Source organism: Penicillium roqueforti (assembly GCF_015533775.1).
Source record: "Penicillium roqueforti strain LCP96 04111 chromosome Unknown scaffold_10, whole genome shotgun sequence".
Lineage (NCBI taxonomy): Eukaryota > Fungi > Ascomycota > Eurotiomycetes > Eurotiales > Aspergillaceae > Penicillium > Penicillium roqueforti.
The window spans coordinates 57293-72851 of NW_024067574.1; the positions used below are offsets into that span (position 1 = coordinate 57293).

The 15559-nt window shown below is 49.7% G+C and overlaps 5 protein-coding genes across 5 annotated transcripts; 3 read left to right on the forward strand and 2 right to left on the reverse strand.

The window, feature by feature from the left end:
* Window positions 1-316: 316 nt before the first annotated feature.
* On the reverse strand, window positions 317-2014 carry LCP9604111_4647 (uncharacterized protein; the record flags this gene model as incomplete). Its single annotated transcript, XM_039072369.1, has 4 exons — window positions 317-1446; window positions 1521-1674; window positions 1755-1876; window positions 1942-2014. The coding sequence occupies 4 exons, from the start codon at window positions 2012-2014 to the stop codon at window positions 317-319; spliced, it is 1479 nt and encodes a 492-aa protein (XP_038929137.1).
* A 403-nt stretch (window positions 2015-2417) lies between these two features.
* LCP9604111_4648 (uncharacterized protein) lies at window positions 2418-6393 on the reverse strand (the record flags this gene model as incomplete). The annotated part of the gene is made up of 4 exons (XM_039072370.1): window positions 2418-4183; window positions 4236-4349; window positions 4410-6021; window positions 6100-6393. The coding sequence occupies 4 exons, from the start codon at window positions 6391-6393 to the stop codon at window positions 2418-2420; spliced, it is 3786 nt and encodes a 1261-aa protein (XP_038929138.1).
* Window positions 6394-9242: 2849 nt separating this feature from the next.
* LCP9604111_4649 (alpha/beta fold hydrolase) lies at window positions 9243-12011 on the forward strand (the record flags this gene model as incomplete). Its single annotated transcript, XM_039072371.1, has 2 exons — window positions 9243-11037; window positions 11086-12011. The coding sequence occupies 2 exons, from the start codon at window positions 9243-9245 to the stop codon at window positions 12009-12011; spliced, it is 2721 nt and encodes a 906-aa protein (XP_038929139.1).
* A 711-nt stretch (window positions 12012-12722) lies between these two features.
* Window positions 12723-13670, forward strand: LCP9604111_4650 (glutaredoxin; the record flags this gene model as incomplete). The annotated part of the gene is made up of 3 exons (XM_039072373.1): window positions 12723-12800; window positions 12871-13294; window positions 13354-13670. 3 exons carry the CDS (start codon window positions 12723-12725, stop codon window positions 13668-13670), a joined length of 819 nt encoding a protein of 272 aa, XP_038929140.1.
* A 384-nt stretch (window positions 13671-14054) lies between these two features.
* On the forward strand, window positions 14055-15065 carry LCP9604111_4651 (60S ribosomal protein uL6; the record flags this gene model as incomplete). The annotated part of the gene is made up of 4 exons (XM_039072374.1): window positions 14055-14100; window positions 14367-14670; window positions 14771-14948; window positions 15015-15065. 4 exons carry the CDS (start codon window positions 14055-14057, stop codon window positions 15063-15065), a joined length of 579 nt encoding a protein of 192 aa, XP_038929141.1.
* Between the last annotated feature and the right edge of the window lie 494 nt (window positions 15066-15559).

Sequence of the window (15559 nt, forward strand, 5' to 3'; positions counted from 1 at the left end):
AAAATCAAGATAGCACGTGGACACTCACCATGCACGTATTGTCTTCTCTTCAAGTGGACTTGCGTGCCCTACTGGGATGGCCCATGGACATTCCAGTTGTTATCTTTTATGTCTGGATAAATGAAAGATCTCTTGTACATCCAGAAACCACGTTTATTATAGAAATGAGGGTATATACCGACGCCACATGAATCAAAGAGCCCAAAGAGACAGAGACAGGGTAGTATGTATGGGAATAGACCAGGACATGACAACCAGAAGGCCAAAGATCAAAAAGAAGAAGCAAAGAAGAACAGCACTGCCAACAGCCCATCCCTCACTGCCGCCTTCCCCTCCCCCTCTTCCCCTGCGTCCGACTCTCGTCGACAGTCTCAATCTCATCCTCATCCGTTCCCTTCTTCAATTCCTCACCCTCAGCTAGCCCCCACTGCTCACGGTCATACCAGTCCTCGCCATCACTCATCTCGCCAACGTGTCCCTCAGCCTTGCACCATTCCAGAACATCACCTTTCATGCGGCAAGATCTATTCAGCGAATCGAGCATGTGCTCCACCCCGCGCACCGTCTCTTCCTGCTTCTGGATATACGACCAGAGCAGGCGGCGGGTTTCCTCGGCTTCAGCGGCAGGTAGGCCGAAATTTGGGTCGGGGAGGATGTTGTCCGGGACGAGGAAGAGGGGGTGCGGTGTTGGGAGTGGGAATGCTGAGTCGGAGGAGAGCGGGGAGCCGTTTTCGTTTTCGTTTGGGTTGACTGCGTTGGCTTGCGCGCGCGTTGTCATTCGCCGTAGTGGTTCTGGTGAGCCGTCGTGCATTTCCAGGTCATGTTCTGTGTCGTCGTTGGGTTCGGTTGTTTCGACGGGATCGGCATCTTTCGTTGTGTCTATGTCTGGTCTCCCGTTGGAGGGTGATTTTGTGCTCGCCCCGGATGCACCGTTGTGATTGGAAGTCGAGATGTTAGGGTGAGGTGGCAGGTCTTTAACGGTGGCATCGGTCTCTTCTGACTTAAGCTGCAAGCCGTTCTTGGTGGGTTCACCATCTGCTGGGACCTCGGCCATTTCCACGTCATTTTGCGTTGAAATAACCTGGGCTTTTGTTCCGTTCTGTGCCGACTGAGGGTCCTGGGTGGCTGTTGATGCAGGTGCCTTTGTGGTAATACCTGTCCGAATTGTACCCTGCTGACCGGCATATATGCTCGGTTCGTTACTAGCAAGCCTGGGGTCGAAGATCAAGTGATCGTCAGGCGTCTCGAGCACACCGCATGGCATCCAACTGCTATCACCTAGAAACTGCCTATGCAAACTCCTGGCGCGCCAGAGCAAAGCCCGTTCCTGGCGAAGCTTGTGTTCGACTGCCGCTGTCATTTTCTCCAGGGCTTGCGACGTGTATGCTTGGGACATAGAAGGATGGATGGGGAGTTCGGAAGGATGCTTTAGGGGACATAGAAGAGCTAGAAAGAAGAAAAGAAACAGATCAGTCATGAAGCCACAGACAGTACTCAAAAAAAGAAGTAGAAAATCCTACTCTCAAGCGCAATCCCAGAGAACGGGTTGTCTTCAGCAGCCGCGGCATCAGCCTCGGAATCTTCATCATCTTCATCAAGCTCGTCGCCCTCTGAATCATAGCGAATCGGGTTCGGCTGAAGAATGTAGCGCGTATAGCCAGCATGATCGATTCTCTAATCACCGGTCAAAGTTAGGATACCAGCTTCGTCTTATCGCCACAGCACCCAAGTCCCGAAATAGGCAAACCACGCACCTGCTTGTAGTAATCTTCGGCGTTGATGTAACCCAGTGCACCCTCGCTCACATACTTAGCATTAGCTTGCATTTTGTTCCCCCGGTTCGTTGGCGCCATGATCGGATCGTCTGGACCATTATCTGGGGAAGAAGTATGTTAGAAAACAATCCTGTTGAAAAGACAGACTACTTAGTTTGTAACTCACCGTCACGTTCTCTGCGCAAGGCCCGCTTCATGCCCGTGATGGTATCGGCGATTAACGCCGCTTGCGCCGTCATATTTATGGTGTCGGTAACGAGGCTGTCGGGTTAGACAAGTTGATTTGCGCGTTTGAGGGGGTTCCTCCAGTAAAATGAGGATGTGGCAGTGATCTCCCGAGCAGGGAAAAGTAAGAGGATGAGTATCTCGACGCTGGGGCCTCAATTATAACGCAGGGACCAGGGGAAGTGAGCTGTAATGTCTTTGAGTGACTGTGATGAAGCTCTCTGGCGGCAAGACATGCGGATCGATCGCCGCTAGCCGATTTAGGAAATCCGGGTTATGTGATAAGGGCTGAACACGTGACATACCCTCATCTATGCAGAGTATGAAGCTGAAGATGTTTATTTTATATACAATATTTGCTCATATGAGACAATCCAATTCATCTACGGCATGTCTCTCAGATCCCAGTTATATCATTCAATCGTCGGCATCAGCCCATACCAGAACCCCCTTCTTGTCCGACCTCATATCCCCCGTTGGAAGGACGCGGAGCGTTTTGTTGAAGTAGGTATCAATAACCACCAGCTGTGGCCGAATCCATAAGCCACGCTTCGCTGCAAACAGATTAAAGACCACTGTATGACGGCTCAGCGGTACAAGCTGCACAACGGTGCTCTTCGGCCCGCTAAAGGCAAATTGCTCGCTAGCTTCCATGACCAGGTTGAACGTAAGGAAGTGGGTAGAGGGGTTCTCCAGTACGTAATTCAAATGAATCAACCCTGCCATATTGCTGGATGGGGTAGCCGATGCAAGGACTCGAGGCTCGCCCATGGGGACGACAAATCGGGGGATATCGAGGACGGTGGTTGTGACCGAGTTCTCTGCGTCGTCGGAGGACGCAGATTCAGATGACCGCCGACGCCAATTGACCTCCAATGCACAGGTAAGCGCAGTTGGTCGACGATCTCCGAGAAGGAGCTTCTGGATATCGAGGCAGAAGTTGGATTCTCGCAATTCTTCTGGTGCAATATGGGATGTTTCTGGAGTGACAAGCTCTTCTGAGTGTACCTCGCAAATAGCTCCCCCGTTGGCTTCGAGGAGTCTCAGGGACATCTTGTCAATTACAAGCGGCTCTAATGCAAAGGAAACTACCTTGGAATTGAGGCACCACTTCTGGAACAGGCCTCCAGGGCTTGGCGCAGAGCCATCCTCGAGTAAGTTATCGCTAACTGCGAAGAAATTGGGCCATGGCTGAGGGTGGATTGCCGGCAAGAACTCATAGTTCGCTTCAAACGGCCGAATGAATGATAGGGCCACGGTGATATTCTTCATAATTGGTGTCTGGATATCAGACACTAAATGGTACACAGCCGAAACCTCCAACGTGAAATCCGTGGCCTCCTGGGTATCGGCCAGCACAATTGTAAGAGTTTTGTTAGAAGAGCGCTCCAGAACACCCACAGCTCGTTTCAAGTAATGAGAAGGCCCCTCAGTTGGGGTGCTGGCGCCTGAGTCAGGGGGTTCGGAACTAGAATCGTCGTCAAGCCACTGTATTTCAGCTGTGGATTCGGTACCGAAGAGTCTGATTTCAGCGGATACATCTGCAGCTTCGTCTTCTTCATTGTGTATACCGATCTGCAGCATCACCCTTTCATTGGTATAATAGGTAGCCTTCAGATTGGGAGTAGTGAGGCGGATCTTGGGAGGCTTAGGCATGACCTTGCATTTGCCAGTATCACGATCCTTGCCCACTCTTCTGCGGGTCACGCCCTTTTGCGTCTGCTGCCACCAGAACGATTCACGCTGGCCTGGCTCGGTGATCGCATAACCCAAATCGAATTGCTCTTCTTCGATCAGCATGGTGATTGAAGCAACCTTAGCTTCACCAGCTTCGCGGGGAATACAGGTAAGGTTGAAGACCTTGGTCTGGGAGGGCCCCAGAGTCAAATCTGCTATACCGACCAATGCGGTCAGTCCACCGGCCGGGGATTGAATCGCGGTATCAGGGTTGCTCGGCTCGCGTAGTGGAAGAGTTGCGATGCAACATGGGGTTGTAGTGTCAGCATGCTGATCCTGGTCAGACTGAACCTTCACTGGGCGAAGACATCCTTCGAAAACCAGTTTGACTTCTGAGAGCCGGATAGGGGCCGATGATTTATGAGCACACGAGGTGATGGCAATTTGGGCCTGTAGAGGTTCCCCAACGTTACCATTGGATTTCTCGAACACCAACGACGCGGTCACTTTGAAGACGGGGGTCAGTGTAATCTTTGAATTTTGGGCTTGCAAACTTACAACTCGTTATTACATCCTCTGCACGAAGGATAAGAGAAGGTTTGGGCTTTTCTAAAGGTAAACCTTCAAGACTCCTGTGGATGTCATAATGCCATGCGGGTCTTGGTTTGAAAGCTATCAGAATGAATGTTAATACTGAAAACGATAGGCACAAGATAAATGGAATTAACTCACTTTTATTCAGCAGCTCCCAGTCCACTCGCAAAACTGTCTCGCTGTCCTGAACCCTGAGGGCACTTTCTCTGAGCGCCCATCCGAAATTGACCATCAGATGCCACCACCCTGAGCGGCGCCAGCTAAGAGTAGACCACAGCGGTCGAAGAAGGCCATGCGCTTCAGACCAGGAGCCAATACGCATATACTCCTCGGCCGCCTCAAGACTCAAGCTCTCAACTTTCCTTGTTTGGTGGCGTTTCGCGAATTCCTCGATAGCAGCTTTCAGAGTATTCAATATTAGGCCCGAGTGGTCGAAGCCAGTTCTTCCCTCTTGGGGTGCTTCAGCATAAGGGCCGGGAACAAGATATGTGTCATATAAGTAGGATTTGTTTGCGAGTTGTGAGCCAGGTGATTGCCCAGGGGGCTTGCGATCTTCCAAAGGAATCTTCCGGGCAAGCGCACGTCGTATCATTGTATGCTTCGCTGAACGGTGTAGCCAGTAACCCTCGTGGTGGAGATTTTCCCAAGGCCTGACTCTTTCCCCGGTTGGAATCGATTTCTCGGGTAAAGTATAGATGTCTCCAGGTTGTTCAGAAGATATTTCGCTGGAGATGGACGGAATTTCCGCTCGGCGGATAAGCTGTGCCATTACCATCGACCAACGCGCCTCCCAGGCCTCCCATCCGTAGTTTTTACTCCCCTTTCCTCTGCGATTGACAATATCCTTTACGCGAATTCTGTGATCAACCCAAAGCCGAGCTGCGGCAGTCGTCTGTCCCGTCCATAACAAACAACGTATAATCCGAATGGCAAGGGCGTCGGCCAGGAGACGCGCATCGTTGAATCGAGGATTCCAGCCCGCGATATTTTCGAAAACTTCATGTCCAAATAAAGTGTCATACGCGCTCTCATAGTTCCGACAGGCTGCATCCATTTCTTGACGAAACTCGGCAAAAATTCCAAGCTTGAATTCATACCTTACGTTCCAGCCTTGGGACGATAGGGTTTGAGATGTTCCAGTCGTTGGCGGTGCAGTCGGAGGAGGGATGCTGCCCCTATTTCGTTTACGCCTGGCATGTTTAGACAGATCACGATAGTATTCAACCACCGACGGTTGCAGTAGAGAGAAGAGTGATTTCACAAAATCTTGCAGTTCCGACGAACTTGCGTCTGGTGGGATCACAAATATCGACCTGGGTTCAAGGTTTGTTGACCGCCGAATCCCCGCAATGCGGTCATCAATCTCGCCCTCATAGCCACCTTCTTCTCCGTCTTCTGATATCAGAACGACCACAAATCGCGTCTTGTACCCGGAGGATTGCCATTCCTTTTTCAAGCTGTTGATCTCGATCTTGAGTTGATTGTCTCGTAGCGAATTCATATTCGGGTCTAACGAGAATGGAAAGAAATTGATCACTGCTGCCGGAACCAGTTCTTGGTGTTTAGTTACCCATAGAGGGGTGAGCAAGCCATCTGGGAAAGTTGGGGAACCTGGCGACAAAGGCGATATTGGCGAGTGGAGGACATAGTGCGAGCTAGGTTCCGGGTGTTCATTGTCCTGATCATCGCTGGGGGTGGTTGGTGGTGAGGGGACAGGGGGGTCAGCTTTTCGTGGAGGGAGTCTGCATGACTGTGTTGGTGTTAGCAAGTAGTCCGCAGTATGATGTTGTGGAACCAACAGGATTGGAATCATAAAGTATCAACGTACGCGGCCAGAACTTTTGATGCGGTAACCGATATTTGCAGTCGTAGTATTCCCGCTTACGGTAACTCTGGACTTCCATGGCATCTGAGAGCTATCTTCTAGAAGAAGTAGGCTCCGGAGCTCCTCCGCAACAGCCCCGCTCAGATGTGGGAAGTCTGAAAAGATATGGGTCCCCTTCTCTGATAGCAGAGGATAGCTCAAGGAAGTTTTAGTGTCATTTTCAGGCCCTGCCTCCAGTCCTGAGAGTAGGACTAAAGGCAGGTTGTGATTGACGTAGTCTTCGGGGTAGGCGTCCATTGCGGGCAATGGCAGATTCGCAGCGCGGTCACCACATGTCTAGAGGATAGAGAAGAGCTGGGGATTTAAGGAGCAAGATATAAAAATCCCGGCGATTAATGAGACTAATGCTGAAATATGCTTCGGAGTTTCAATGATGTTTTGGGTAAGATAAGACAATGGCTGGGGAATACTGCCATGTTGCCACGGGCGGTCAATTATGTTTACACCTATCACAAGGATGGAAGTTGACCTATGTACTAGTTACTCCATATTATTGTGACATACGTAGATTCTACACGCCCCTATATACATAGGATAATGTCCGTTGGGTACGGCTTTCCTCTCTAGGCTGCCGTCGCTTTAATGAGGGCGATCAGGCTTAGGTCAACACAGGCTCAAGTGATCTGGTGCGTGAAGTCATGTGATCGCTAGTCACCGCTTACTCACGCCTGTCTGATTTTTCGGCATTCAGCTTACCGCCATCCATACCGCCTTAGTGTTGAACTCCCTAGATAAATTGTCACGATCTATGATAGATCGCTATCATATGCTTTATGTTTACTTGCTCGCTTACTGTTTGCATCGTTTATCTCATTAGATAGGTTGTTTGCTAGATTTCTAAGTGAGAAGGTTCGAGGCTTGCAACGTTTGCAAAGGGTTAGCTATTTGCGTCAATGCCACTTTCTGGCCATCGCAATGCTATATCAACAGGCTGCTTCCCACTGTGCAACTTGCTTCTTCTTTGTTTCTTCATCTTCGTTATCTAGTTGATGTGCACTTTCTTCTTCAAGATCGACCTAGCACCTCACATAAACCACACTTATTTATCGTATTAACTACTTCATCGTCAACAACTACCACCACCACTGTGCTATTAGTGATCCTACTGTGCCAATAGTGTTTACTCAACTAGTCTTCAACCACTTCAACAACTGCTCCAAACCCAGATCAGTTATCGACCTTTCGCCGTCACCTCCGTCTAAGCCTTCTCGGCAGGTAACCAACTCTGAGCCAAGCCTTCCTATCATGGATCAGCATACGGTACTGAGCGCGGGATCAACCGGTCTCTTTTGAGCGCCGAATCCACCAACCTTCTCGACGATGAGGCATTGCCAAGTCAATATCTACAGCTAAACACACGGTATGTCTTTTAGGCGCCTGGCACGATTACCTCTTCTTCATTTCGTCCTATCTAACTGAGCAAAGTGAATATGGAAAGCGGTGGGAAGTGAGAAGTGACTTTAAGCGTTGCTCCCCCACCCAACTTTCCTTCGACCAATCGCACTCATTCATCATGACCTTGGTCTTGCAACGGGGGTATACAATTACGGCTGCGCCCATCCACCATTAACAACCCATCTTGAAGCGGCCCATATCATTCCATTTATACTTGGATCCTTTCATGGCAAGGCAGTGGATATATATATAAAGATTTGGGTTAATCTAAGGCGCTACTTTCCAGCTCTTCGCAATATGTCCCTTTACCTCAGAACAGATCAATTCGGAGAAGAACGTTCTGATGCTAGATTCTCAAATTTATAGGGAATTCGGTCAATTCAGACTCATTTTTGAAGCAACCGGAATTGCTCACCAATATCAAATCAAGACCTTTCCAGATACCGCTACAGGGTCAATACAATTTTTACCTAGAACACGGAAGTTCAAGAGTTCACAAAAGAAGTTGGGTACTTCCAGATCCTAAACTTCTCAAAATTAACGCTTGCATTGGAAAATTTCTACATATGAGTGGCCAGGCGGAGGTAATCGACAAAGTCCTGGGTAATTTTGAAGTCTGTGGTGGGCTTGCCCCGAGTGGAAGCACCAACATCGAAGACCTTCTTGCACTACCCTCAAAAGCCAACGAAACGTCCGATTCGCAGAAGTGCAGAGAAGCAACGTCCTCCGGAGAAGCAAGGACGCCTACGGGTGACATTTGCTGACACTGGGAATAAACCATGGGCATACTAAATTGCATAATCGGTTATCACGGTCGCAGTTACATGTTAGGCCAGGTGATGGACCGGCCACTATCTTTAGCTAAATTCTTAGTTCTGAATTCATCAACAGAGAGATTCAGTGATATTGTTCTGCTGTCCTTGTTTTCCGTAACAGTCACATGGGGCTCTAGAATAATCATGGTTGACAATTATCTGTCCGAATATATAGATCCGAGATATATATTTGTTTACTATTCTTCTTCGCGTTCAATGTTGGATTCGAATTTATAGTACCTGGAGCATGCATTTCTAATTGGGAGCTGGGTATTTACTTATTCAGTACATACAGACTCTGCAGTATTATTCTAACATGAGTTGACCAGTATCCTCGTATAGCCTGTTAAGCCTATTAAGGGGGTCCTCCAAAAGGAGCCATTTGGAATCCACGTGGAACCTCAAATACTTAGACCTCCATAGCTGTGAGGAATCTAATATATCCATAAATACACAGTGTCTGAGGTAGTTATTGATATTCTACTCCCTACTCCGTAGTCCCCTACTTATATATCTTCTATCGGCAAATTAAGATCCTCAGTGGAGAAAAAGGCGTCAACGCTAATCTCCAAGAAAATAAGACAACTCCCTTTTCCTTCCCTTAACTCCAGTCTATAATATATTTTTCGCTCTCTCTTTTCATACTCGGTATAATCGGGATCCTTTCTTTAATCTTCTTACGCTCACTCCCAATCCCTAATTTTTTTGGCTATCATCAATATCTCACTGTAAGGGGGGGTTGACAAGGTTACAAGGACCAGAAACCCTTATCAAACATCTTTCGCATGCAGTAGATCATGCGTGTACCCATTTTACCCTGCATCCGATCCTTGAAGTTTGTCTGTCTTAGGGATTGCACCCTTAGACTATTGAACAATGTCGAACGAGAACCCCGTGCAAGCAGAGTCGGCCCTGCTTAGTCGTCGTCGCCGTCGTAAATCGCTGCCTTCGCGCAATGGAACTGATCCAACCTCGCCTGAAGTCATTTCTTCTCTCATTTCGTCCCTTTCCACCATCTCCGTTCCTTTAAATTCGCACTTTGACACCATCCCGAAGATCGACGAATCAGACCCAGCGTTGCCAGAAGTACCGCGAACCGCGCCAATTCACTCCCTTCCTCCGTCTGAGCAACATGGGTTTGGAATGAGTTACGGTAACTACAAGTCAGCGGTAGAGCAACCCGCGCTACCGGAGAATCCATTTTTACACCCCGACGATGCGGCCTCGTCGCCTGTCATTCGCATGGCCAGGGCACCCCCGTCACCAAAGTCGCCCCGATCGCCGAGATTCAAACCCTTCAAAACGACTGATCCATCATCCACTCGCCCGGCTTCGAGAGAGTCCTATACATCTGTGATAGGCGCCCCAGAGCCTTCTTCGTTCGGAACGATCAGCACAGAGCCTGGACCCCGTCTGTCAACCCCGAGCATCGCTTCGAATAGTTCTGCAGGGCGCGCGAAAAGCCTAAAGAGTCAATTTAGTCAATTGAAAAGGTCATCACGCGAATTACTCTGCGAGAAGGATCCACACGTCGATCGTCTGCGAAAGACTACCAGCTACAACGACAGTCTACGACACAACATCCCGCGCAGCCGAGCAAGCTTGCGCTCATTGCATTCCATGGCCGAGGTTAGAGAGGAGGCGCGTCCTGCGGACGTCAAGGAAGAGCCATACGAAGCGAAAGTCGCCAGAACTCCACCAATCAAAGATTACCAATCGTTCCACGATACCCCGGATGCTGGCACTCCCGGCGGAATTGGAAGCGGTAGAATCATCCCAACTCGCGACTCATCTCTGCGCCATCGGAATAGCCAGTCATCCACCTCAAAAAAACACCGGTCTGCGCATCATAGTCGATACTCCTCCACGGCTAGCAAAGAGCTTAATACAGACAATGGGACACCGGGAACGAACAATGACGCAGAACAGGTGACCCGCCGGATCCAAGAGTTGAAAGACCAGCAACAGAAGATCAAGACCGAGTTGGAAGTGGGAAACAGCCCTGAACACCCGACTAAGACGAGCCCCGTGAAGCAAACAAGGGCCTCGAAGGCAAAGGCATCGCGCGTTCTAGGATATGATGTCGACCAGGCCATGCAGGAGGAACCAGGCCGCAACCATCCATCTTTCAGCGACAGTGCGCCTTCTCCAAACGTGATGACGGGGAAAAATCGCACCGGGAGCCGGCTAGGGGCACCAATCACACCGAAGTCTACCCACCTACCACCGCAGTTTCCCAAGTCACCCACGGAAAACCTGGATTCTGAGAGAGCTAGATACAGACAGTCTCTCGAACCAAACACCCATCGCCGCACCCCATCCGGTCATCTGTCTCATGTGTCAAATGGGCGCCCCTCGTACAGTACCGAACGACCATCCAGTGCCGATTCAATTGATCTCGCTGTTGAAGACTACGTATTTTCGCCGAAGCTGACCCAGAGAGTGATCCACCCAACCACTGGCCGCTCCATTGCCTTCTCTGAAGTTGGCCATCCGAAGGGCCATGTTGTGATTTGCTGTGTCGGCATGGGTCTCACACGATATCTGATGGCGTTTTATGATGAGTTGGCTCGGACGCTCAATCTACGACTGGTCACATTGGACCGTCCTGGAGTTGGGGAGAGCGGTCCACACCAGGGAGACGAGCCGAGCACCCCTCTAAGCTGGCCAGGTAAGCAAGACTGTCGAGACATTTTAATATTGCGCTAATCAATAATAGATGATGTTGCAATCGTTTGCAACTACCTTCGAGTGACCAAGTTTTCCATCCTTGCCCATTCTGCCGGCGCAATCTACGCTCTTGCAACAGCTCTCCGAATTCCGCAGCATATTCGTGGCCGTATCCATCTCCTAGCCCCATGGATTCCCCCATCCCAGTTGTCTAACCTCGGTTCTAAGAAGGATCCTGCGCCTACCAACGCGGTCCCTTACTCCCAAAAGATTCTTCGTGCTCTCCCTACATCCTTTCTCAAAGTGGCTAATTCAAGCTTTATGAGTGCCACTAGTGCCAGCATTACTACAAGTTTGCCCAAGTCCCCGCGACGGACCAAGCGCAAGGTTACTGCTACAGAAGCTTCCAATGCGAATGCCATCCCTCTAGTACCGCCTATACCTTCTGTTGAAAACAACCAGCAGACCCGAGTGGACATTTTGCCGAATATCAAACCGTTCGCTTCTACCACCGCTTCGTACATAAAGAGTGAAACGGCTCTCGGGTCTCGCGCAAAGTCTCCAGAAGATGAGGGCGAACGGCAGCGTGACTATGATACTCGTCTCACCTACAAGATCTGGGAGCTGGCCACCACCAACGCCAACCCGGCGGTTGATTTGCTGATCTGCCTCGAGCGTCGCCAAACAATTGGGTTCCGCTACGTGGACATCACGCGATCAGTGGTAATCCACCATGGTAGCAAGGACCCCCGCGTTCCAGTGGAGAATGTCCAGTGGCTCGGCAAGACGATGCGCCGCTGCGAGGTCCGGATCCTCGAAGGCGAAGGCCACGGCCTTATGGCATCTGCTGGTGTCATGGGCAATGTCTTGACTGAGATTGCTAAGGAGTGGGAGGACTGGACGATCCTTGTCCAAGGCAAACGCCGAGCCACTGTCAGCCATGCTGCACGGCCTGGACTCTCGATTCACACTTGATCTCCCTTGTCTGCCATCTTTCCCCTTTTATCCGGTGTCTTTGACATAACACTTCATCTTCAGCCCTGGTGGCTCATCTTTCCCTAATTGCCATCGCTCTCGTTTCGACAGGCTAAGCCGCAGCTGGTCTGCGGCTTCCACTGCTCTGATCCACACCTTGAAATCCTATCTTTTATCCTTACCCTTTCTTACTCGTCTACACACACCTACTTTCGAGGTTCATGCCCTCTCTATGATTTACTGTCGACATGGGTTTTGCCTTTGAACAAACGAGCCCGTCTGATTTAGCATAATACCCAGTCATGCCATATACTAATCAATATTGATAATTCAACTTGACTTGTATAGTAAAAGAAAAAATAAGACACGAAAACAAGCATATATTATTTACATCATAGCTCCGCCAAGCACCGGGGTGAACCCGCAAATCAGGGATGACATACCCTTGTCTCCTTGACCCCACTTCTCCTGACCTGTTTAGAGCTTTTGGTCTTGTGATTGTGAGTTTTGGAAGATTCAAGATCGAATGTGCAAGTGTCGAATGTCCCCAATACTCTAAACTGCAAGCTCTGCCGGGAACGGAGGAATTCTTGGCTTCTGAAACACGTCACGTTGTCTGGAAGTCAGCTTGGACCCTGACGACTTGGAACATTTTGGATCCAGCTTTTTTGAAACAATCCACAAGCCACACAGCTATAAGCGCAATCCGCCATGCCTTCTTCCCAACGGCGGCTTCGACTGATCGTCGTTGTGGTCATCGCGCTTCTTTTTATGGTCTTTTACTACACCGTGCGTCACCGGATCTCCCCCTTCCACACTGTTTCTTCAGATATCTAATACGACGCAATCGGATCCACAGGGTGATGCAAGCAAAATCCAAAACCAAAAGTTCTATCGGTCAACCCTCGACGCAATGAAAGCGAAAGAGCAAGCTAAGCAGGCCAAGGCCCAAGAGAAAATCCAGAATCCCGTGCATGCGCCCGGACAGAATGGCGCTGCGGGTGCGGGTGCGGGTGACAAGGTGCCTGTCGCTGCGGCCGAGAAAGCTGCTGTTCCTCCTGCTACAGGGAATGAAGATACGGAGGAGATACCGATTGCGGGGAGGACGAAGATGACCGTTCCCAAGAAGGTGAATCAGGATAAGCCGTCAGAGGTTCAGTCGGAGATCAAGAGCGAGGAGGAGAAGGAGCGAGAGGAAAAAGCGAAGAGAGAGCGTGAGGAGAAAGAGAGGAAAGAGGCCGAGGCGACAACAGAGCTTAATGCCATTCTCAAGCGGGCTCCAGGTATGTTTCTTTCCCCCGTTTTCCATTTCTGGCCCGTATCCAATACCAACAACATCCAGTCATCGTATTCTCCAAATCCTATTGCCCCTACAGCAAGAAAGCCAAGGTGATCTTGCTGGAGCACTACTCTATCGAGCCGAAGCCATTCGTGGTCGAATTGGATCAGCACCCGCTTGGGCCGTATCTGCAGGCCCTGCTCGCACAGAGCACGGGTCGTCGCACTGTGCCGAATGTGCTCGTGAGCGGAAAGAGTATAGGTGGTGGAGACGATATTGCGGCATTGGATCAGAGCGACGAGCTGGCTTCGACGCTGCGACAAATGGGTGGGAAATGGATCGTGGACGTGTCGCACCAGGCGGTTGAGAAATCACTATGAGGTTAGTATTGTAAAACATGTTTCAAGTTTTAATAGCCATAGCCCATAGCCATGGCAGACAATTAGGGGGCATATTGTTGTTGCAGCTCATTGCATTGTAACAGAGTAGCGAACTTGCGCAGGAACTCCAGGCAGCTTAATATTTACCACATGTACCTCTACTTGCCAAGCACCCAACTTACACCTGTGGGGCAAGTACTGGTACAATCAGCGATAAGGCGATAAGCTGATAAGGAACCCTAATCGCGCTAGACCCAAAATGGCCCTAAGCGACGCACAATCCCGTGACATCCAATTTCGCTCCACCACCAAGTCCATTCGAATTTTGAACCTCCCCGACATCGACAATCTACACCCCCGGCAACCACCAAAAGTCACGTCAAGATGCGGTACATTCACTCCGAGGAACGGCTGCCCATTCTGGACAATGGTGAGCGAATTTCTTTTTTTATTGGAGGATGGAGGAAGCCGATCGCACACAATACAACTTCTCTTTTGAGGCACGAAATTCAACCACAAGCCTAGCACGACACACGATCAACGTCCAACACCAATACGGCAGAAGTAGGAGGGAATATTGTGTGGGATCGGCGACTCGCACACCTACCAGACAATTCTCGATTTTGATTCTTCAAAATCTTGAATTCCACAAAAAGAAATGCCATCAACTAACCCAAATCTCTTTTCGCTCTATAGTGAAGGTCCAGATTAAGTCCCGCGTCGTGACTGTCGAGGGTCCCCGCGGCAAGCTCGTCAAGGATCTCTCCCACATTGCCGTTACCTTCGGCCGCCCCGAGCAGAACGTTATCTCCATCGAGCTGCACCACGGTGCCCGCAAGGGTGTTGCTACCCTCCGTACCGTCCGTACCATCATTAACAACTTGATGATCGGCGTTACCCGTGGCTTCAAGTACAAGATGCGTTACGTCTACGCTCACTTCCCCATCAACGTCAACATCGAGCCCAACCCCGAGACTGGTCGTGCTATTGTGGAGATCCGGTATGGAACCCTGGAACCTACATTCTTTTTCGATATGATTTTGGAATCATACCGCGAAAACCAAATTAAGATGAAATTAGAGCTAACGTTTTGTCATTAGCAACTTCCTCGGTGAGAAGTACGTCCGCCGCATCACTGCCCAGCCCGATGTCGACATCGCTCCCTCCGCCAACGTTAAGGATGAGCTCATCCTCACCGGTAACTCCCTCGAGGGTGTGTCCCAGTCCGCCGCCGACATCCAGCAGATCTGCCGTGTCCGAAACAAGGATATCCGTAAGGTGAGTTGACAAACAAGCATCTTTTGGGAGGACCCGTGGTTCTGAATCTATACTAACTATTCCCAGTTCTTGGATGGTCTTTACGTGTCGGAGAAGGGCAACATTATTGAAGAGTAAATGTGCCACTTGGGAATGCATGGGGTGTCCGGGAGAGGTTTCTTTAATTTCGCCTACTTGCATATAGGGAAGCAAAGCGAAATGTCAAAAACAAAACGACCCTTTTGAAATTCACTGATTCCCTTACGCGAAAACGTCTTTGTATGTGGCATGTAGAACTGTGCGCCCGTGGCGATTCTATTACTTCATTACTTTAATACTATGAGTATTGAGTAGAGAGATATATATGTATTTGTCGCGGGGCTGTAGCTGAAGATGAAGATCCGGGGGAATCTGGATCGAGGTCCAACTCTTCAACCTCCAACCTCCAACAGAATCCCTTCCTCAGAATTGAGACCATTCATTTTCATAATACATCTATCCTTGACTACGTATAATACTTAATCACTCAATCCAATACTATTACACCAAATTTTAATCTCCAATCCCTAAGCGGAACGTGCGTGACGTCGTAACATGTGAAGGCGAATACCGGGCCCGCATGTGCACCTCTG